General features: G+C 40.2%; 1 protein-coding gene across 1 annotated transcript; it reads right to left on the bottom strand.

Moving 5' to 3' along the window:
- Nucleotides 1-307: 307 nt before the first annotated feature.
- Nucleotides 308-6,003, bottom strand: LOC139366030 (glutaredoxin domain-containing cysteine-rich protein 1-like). Its single transcript, XM_071103109.1, has 4 exons — nt 5,580-6,003; nt 2,472-2,711; nt 2,059-2,124; nt 308-625 (listed from the first exon to the last, which is right to left on the bottom strand). The coding sequence occupies exons 1-4, from the start codon at nt 5,994-5,996 to the stop codon at nt 446-448; spliced, it is 903 nt and encodes a 300-aa protein (XP_070959210.1). The 5' UTR covers nt 5,997-6,003; the 3' UTR covers nt 308-445.
- Nucleotides 6,004-7,775: the final 1,772 nt, after the last annotated feature.

Below are 7,775 nucleotides of genomic sequence, written 5' to 3'. Positions count from 1 at the left end.
GCTTTAGGTCATCAGGCCACCTTTACACTGTTACATATCAGCGATGGTCTTACACCTGAATGACCAGACCTAGATTGTCCTGGTTGAGTCCCAGACTGACCCAGGATGTGTCTGTTCAACAGTGGAATGACTGGATCCATGAGAATTTCACATCATGAAAATTCAAACTTAAAACTTGCTCTTGATCAATGGGGTGTACATGCACCACAGATAATATAACTTACACCAAATCATATTTTCTTGAAAACACAGTTTTATTGAGACAAAAAAACATGCTGTGCAAAGCATTATCTCTGATGCGGTCCATATGTACGGTGTCCATATTAGGACAATCTCAGCAGGACATGTTTTTATCTCAGGCTGTCCTATTATGGGCAACATACAACATGTGGCCCTGGTGAAGGGCCTAGGGAATGGGGATATTGGGGTCAGGCACTTGGAGTCGTCATTGGCTGCAGCTGGAACAGGGCTGCAGGCCGTTCTCGTTGCACCAGGTGCACTTCAGGGCTTTGAAAGAGTCTGTGAAGCAGTTGCGGAAAACAGACATCTTGCTACCATGGCACATGGGGCACGGGACGAAGGCAAAGCCCCCACAGGTCTGGCACGTATGGGGGTGCTGTACCCTCTGGGGGAAAAGGCACATGCACTCACACACAAACATACACAAACACACACACACACGCCAGTCATGCCACTGGCTAAATTCATAGTTTAGCATAGTTCGGTACTGTATGGAAGATCTTTGGGGGTTTGCTCTGCTGCATTGTAGTAAGCATAATTGGGCTCTTTGCTTTGATAGCTTGCCAACATGGCCTTGTATTCTGCTGAAATTTTCCCTGGGAGGAAAGGGTTAAATACAGAGCTTTTTTCAGAGCACTATGCCTGTGTAAGTATCTTGGCTCTGTTTGAATCACTTCAGTTCACACAACCTTAATTTGCCACCCCTGAGTGATATGACTCTCACCCGTGTGTGTGAACAAATTTGTTGGATGAGAATCAATAACGAGCCTTCCATTATTGATGGCCATTTATTGATGCCCGTGCATCATTTATGTCAGTTCCCTGATCTATTATTGATGTCATATCTGACTGAGGTTTATTCTTCATTCATTCTCCACTGCTGGGCTGAAGGGGGAATGGAATCAAGGCCTTCTATTCCTATTCTGTACTGTGTATCTCTCTAGATCACTGGTTCTTAATCCTGGTCCTTTGTTTTTGCCCTAGCACTACACACCTGATTCAAATCATCAACTTGTCATCAGGCTTTGATGATTTGAATCAAAGCACTACACATCTGATTCAAATCATCAACTTGTCATCAGGCTTTGATGATTTGAATCAAAGCACTACACATCTAATTAAAATCATAAACTTGTCATCAGGCTTTGATGATTTGAATCAAAGCTCTACACATCTAATTCAAATCATAAACTTGTCATCAGGCTTTGATGATTTGAATCAAAGCACTACGCATCTAATTCAAATCATCAACTTGTCATCAGGCTTTGATGATTTGAATCAAAGCACTACACATCTAATTCAAATCATCAACTTGTCATCAGGCTTTGATGATTTGAATCAAAGCACCACACATCTAATTCAAATCATCAACTTGTCATCAGGCTTTGATGATTTGAATCAAAGCACTACACATCTAATTCAAATCATCAACTTGTCATCAGGCTTTGATGATTTGAATCAAAGCACTTTACACCTGATTCAAATCATCAACTTGTCATCAGGTGTTGATGATTTGAATCAAAGCACTACACACCTGATTCAAATCATCAACTTATCATCAGGCTTTGGGTCCCCAGGACTAGGACTGGGAACCACTGCTCTAGATCACAGATACATAGAACTGGTATTTTGTCACAGTAGATGAGTAGCCAATGTGTCATAGAAGTGTTCTACTGCTAGCCTGTGTTTCATTGATGTTTGTTTGGACAGAGGCATCATTTGAAACATGACATTTAACTAGTTAATAACTGTGCAGTTAACTGAGTTATTACTGAACGTATTATATCTGTCGCATGGTGGTACTTGATGAACAATTACCTCAATTTTGGCCAGAAGATCCTGAAGTTCTCCTGATTCATTCATGCCCAATATTTTTTCAGCACCCTGCAAAGTTATTATCATAGTGTAAGATTCCTCATATCCTTACTAAACATATGATTATTTCATAGATGTATGGTCATAACACTGATATGTTCAAGGTGGATTATATATTTTGTTTGAGGGTAATACGAGCTGTAATGTTTCACAATAGGACGTTAGTAATTTCAAACGTCAACATAAAGCATTTTAGAGTAGGAGTGCTGTATCAGGTCCCTCTGTCCATGTTATCTTATTCGTTATGATATAAAATGCCACACTAATTCTAAATCAGCACTCCTAGTCTGAGATGGTTTATTAATACAGGCTCAGGAATTTTTAAATGAACTGTATGAACAAGTGAAAGCTCTGACCCCGAGATAGTGTCCATCGATGAACACGACTGGTAGTGAGGGAGGTTCGCCCACATGCTTGCATCGTTCCTCCAGGTCCTTCCCATACTCACAGTCCAGGGCTATGTTCTTTTCCAGGAACTTGACCCTGTGGTTGGAGAAGATCTTCCGGACCAACTCACACCTCTCAAATGTGGCCCTTACTACTCGGAAGCTGGTGGTGTATATCACTATCCGCCCAAACTCTAGTGTCAACTTCGGCTAGAAAGGAAAACACATAAAACATTAAATGAGTTGCTGTATGTGATTAACCATCTATAAAAAGGTAACTGCCAAAATAAATAAACACCAACATAAAGTGTCTTAATAGGGCGTTGGGCCACCAGAACAGCTTCAATTCACCTTGACATAGATTCTACAAGTGTCCGGAACTCTATTGGAGGTATGTGACACCATTCTTCCACAACAAATTCCATAATTTGCTGTTGTGTTAATGGTGGTGGAAAACGCTGTCTCAGGCCCCGCTCCAGTCTCCAGTGTTCAATTGGGTTGAGATCAGGTAACCGTTTAGAAATTACAACACTGTTTGTACATAGTCCCCCCATTTAAGAAGACCAGAAGTATTGGGACAAATTCACTTATATGTGTATTACAGTAGTAAAAAGTTATGTATTTGGTCCCATATTTATAGCACACAATGACTACATCAAGCTTGTGACTTTACAAACTTGTTGGATGCGTTTGCTGTTTGTTTTGGTTGTGTTTCAGATTGTTTTGTGCCCAATAGGAATTAATGGAAAATAATGTTATTGTGCCATTTTGAAGTCACTTTTATTGTAAATAAGAATATAATATATTTTCTAAACACTTCTACATTAATGTGGATGCTACCATGATTACGGATAATCCTGAATGAAATGTGAATAATGATTAGTGAGAAAGTTACAGACGCACAAATATCATACACCCAAGACATGCTAACCTCCTCTCACCATTACAATAACAAGGGAGGTTAACATTTTTTATGCTGAAATTTCTAAATGGTTCACCTGATATGGCTGAAAATAGCCTCAAATTAAAGCTGACAGTGTGCACTTCAGTCATTGTGTAATTTCAAATCCAAAATGATTGAGTATAGAGCCAAAACAACAACTACATTGTCACTGTCCCAATACTTTTGAAGCTCACTACAGTACCTGGAATTTGATATATTCTGTCATCTCTGTATTTTATATGCAGACATCTTGTAGTATTGCAATGTTTCAATCCCTCAAAATCAAGTTTTCATATACTGGAAAATTACAGAGCTTTAATTCTATATTTCAGGCATATTTGGGCTGTTTTGTAGCTTTCTTTACATTTACTTTCTTTTCACACAGTAGTTTGAAAACACTATACTGCAGACCCTTTAAATATAGCATATTATGAGCCTGTTTCCCAGACACAGATTAATAAACCTAGTCATGGATTAAAAATAAATGGTTTATCTCTGTTGAAATAGCTTTGAGACTTAATCTTTGTCCAGATAACGGGCTCCTAAAGATTACATTTCACAATCGTAACAATGGCCAGACCAGATTTCCAATTTTATGAACATAGAGGGAAAAGTACCATTTGACTCGAAAATATGAGTTAACAAAATCCTCTCTGTTTAATGTGAAATTCAACTTTGACTGTGGAAATGTATTCAACTTGTAACTTGTTTCAAAAGGGCACTTCTTCTTTGTTTGTTATTAATTGCAGCTACAGTAACTGAACTATCTAGTCTGTGTAACACTACAGCCTATCAGAGGAGGCTGGTAGGAGGAGCTATAGGAGAATGGGCTCATTGTAATGGCTGGAATGGAACGTTATTAAACACGTCAAAAACATATGGAAACCACATTTGACTCCTTTCCATTAGTTCCATTCCAACCATTACAATGAGCCCGTCCTCCTATAGCTCCTCCCACCAACCTCCTCTGCAGCCCATACAGTATTCAGTACACCATATCCGGCAGACAGTGTTGTGTATCTACTACAGCCCTGAGTAACCACACAGGTAATCCCTCTCTACGCCTGGCTGGCAATACTATGCACTCTTTTCACAGGCCTCATTCCATTACCACCAAATCCTGCTCTAGGAGTCTCACATAATTCCCATATTGTGCTTTAATGCAAGTTATCTAATGATGCTTACTGCTCATTAACTCTTTACACAGAAAATGCTAGAAAGCAAAGTATAGATAATTAATTAACCTGATTAGCTTCTCTTGAAACATTTAACGAAATGCATCATTCATTCCCAAGTGACCTTGTCCTCCTTTGTGTTCATTTGTCCAGGGACTGAGAGTGACTACCTGTAACCAGATGTCAGCCAGTGACATTGTGGAGGAGGTTGGCTACTGGCCTTTTACATATATGGACGTAATGCATATGACAAACAGTTATGCGATGTCATTAACACTAAGCGGTCTACGGTGTCCATATTAGGACAGCCTCAGTCTCAGCAGAACTTGCTTTATTATTGTTTTCTACCAGTAGTGGGTTTTGAGAGAAAAACAATATTGAGAGAGTGATCGGTTTATTTGGATGTTTAAACCTGGTTTACCTTGTATACTAATTAGAACATGTGCTGTGCTGTTCTCGGTCTTGTAATTTATTATATGAGACGAGGATATAAACAGCACCTGTTTTCCCTTGGTTATAAAGATACTTTCTAGGTCATAAAGCATCTTTTGATATTTTATGCAGACAAATGTTTAGAATATTAAATCATGTTTATTATGTTATATGGAGCCTGTAAGATGTATAGTGCCTATAATTTAAGCTGACACACTACACTGTTAAAAGGTAGTCAACTATTCAATTAAAACATAGACTCTGCTGTTTTTTAACACTGTGTAGAGTGAATGCAATAATAACCAGTGTTGACATGTTACTTTTATCTATTTACTGAGTTAACATTATGTGTTACATTTACTCTGTGTAGTGTGGGACAATATTAACAGTTTTGGGTTTGAATTTAACACTAGAATTTATTTACCATTCACAATTTTGCTGTGATGCACTAGCAAACAAATGAGAACTATGAAAAAACACTGAAAAGGTACAACACATATTCATCATACTTTCACCTAGATCACTTACCCCAAATGCATTAGGGAGATTTTCAAATAAGGCCTGACCTGCACTGACTTTGTGCTTGACTCCCCTCACAGTCCCATTGTTGCTGAGGATGTTGACACGCTTGTGGCTGATCGGTGCTCTGTCCTTTGAGGTCCCCGCATACATGAGCAGATCATCTGGCTCACTCTCGCTATCATCCAACTCGGAGCCCAGAAACCCATACAGAAAACCATGTCCGTTAGCATCTCCACTTGTGGAAGGTGTACTGATCCGGTCTACATCCAAACTACTGGTGCAGTCTGAATCCAACGAGTCTGATGGCCCCTCATCTTTAAAAATCTCCTTCAGCACCCGACCGCTATTCCCCGAAGCCACGCGGAACCTCAGCTGCTTCTGGGGCTTCTCTTCACCCGGCAGTGTCAACATTGTCTCCTCCATTGGAAAACCCAGTAGTAGATTACATGGTCCAGAAAGGTGCTTTGCAGTCCCCTTCTTCTTTCATTCGAAGCTTAACATAACCACCTTTGACTAGACAAACTATTTTTTCCTCATGGATTACTAGAGTAATCCTCACAGTTTGAAGAGTTCTAAAAAAGACTGGCAGTCCTAAGCTGCCTCGCTCTTGAAGTTGCAGTACAGGATCAGTAAATAATGCATGTATTTCTACCATGGTAACAGAGAAAAGCAACCTAAAGTAAACCGATAGCCCCTGCTGAATAATTCATCACACTTTGCAGTTTTCTCTGAAGATTTGACAAAACAGTTTTGAACAAACTGGCAAAACAGTTTTGAACAAACTGGGATGGATCAGTCTCCAACCTGCCAAAATTGTACAAAGTAACATTTGCCTGAACAAGGTACACTTTCACATTGCACTTGTGTGACTGATTTTCCATAGGGATCTGATTTGAACCGGTGATCATTCATTACATAATATGTCTGTTTAGGAAGAAAATCTCATCTATTGTCTTACAGACATTCCAAGTCTCCAACACCAGCACACACCCTGGATGAGGAAGATTGTGACCATTTGAATTGTGTGAAGGCCGAGGCATTGTGCTTGACAGTAAGTGCCTCCTCAGAATTGTTGTGACTACATGCACACACCCGTTGAACATGAATGAATGACATAAGGGGACGTCCATACATCCTTTGTCCTCATTGGTGTACATTTCCCTCCCTTTGAACTCTGGGGGAAAGCAAGGCTGCTGTTACACCCATCGTAGAGCCGGCGTCAGGGAAAGGTGTTTATCAAACACACCTCACCCAACAGTAGTGGACCAGACCATATAATGTATCACGGCCACACAATACCATAGTGTGTCTGCAGAAACACCTTGCCTCAGACATAAAGATACTGCCTCAGACACAGGTCTTGAAGTGTCTTTGTGCAAATATGGTACTTTGGTACTTTAGCTAGAGCCGTGGCAAGACCGCTTTGTTTGAGTGGCCCAGGTCAGCCTCTGAGGGAAGATGGGCCCTGACCCCTCATCCCTGTGCACAGCTGTCCATGTCGTCGCATGTGCCGATGAGACAGACCAGGGGGAAGTGGGATGGCTCTTACTGGTGCCTCAGAGGCCTAGTACTATGAGATCGGCTGTGGTGCCAACTCCTATTGATCTGAGGCGACTCTCATACTCTCATAGATTTGTTGATGATATGAGAACATTAAAGTGGCAATCAGCAGTAGAAACAATAACAAAGCATTTTCCCTGTTTTGGTAAAAGCTGAGTGATGGGGGCTGGAGAAATGTAACCACTCTCAAATTCATAGACAGAGCTATGGATGCAAGGAATGACCATCCATGTTATCTAAATTATAGTTTCAACCATGTACTGAGGCTACATTGTTTGTTGACATTTACTTTGTTTACAAACATTGGAGTAAACAAGTTTATATTTTGGGTTCTGGTATGACAGTTAAACTAAGCTCATGAGGCATTTATAAGTGTTATATTTTTCAAGAATCAATAGGTACATATAATTTATTTCTGAGTCCAAAAATGAATGTAGCTTCTGCTGATTGCCCCTTTAAAGCTGCTATAGAGATTTAGTTTTGTCTGTAATGGGTTATTTCATGTTACTGCTAGGGCCAAATGGACAGTGGTGAGAAGCTAGTGTGGGAAGGTGACAAGAACAGAACAGTATGTCTCTCGTGGATTAGTAGGTGCACAGGGTACATTGGACAGTCAACGCCAATACCCCCTGTGGTGAAGCT

Source organism: Oncorhynchus clarkii, chromosome 14, assembly GCF_045791955.1.
Source record: "Oncorhynchus clarkii lewisi isolate Uvic-CL-2024 chromosome 14, UVic_Ocla_1.0, whole genome shotgun sequence".
In the NCBI taxonomy this organism is placed as follows: domain Eukaryota; kingdom Metazoa; phylum Chordata; class Actinopteri; order Salmoniformes; family Salmonidae; genus Oncorhynchus; species Oncorhynchus clarkii.
The sequence above is the reverse complement of the archived record's forward strand: the minus strand, read 5'-3'. Positions and strand labels throughout refer to the sequence as shown.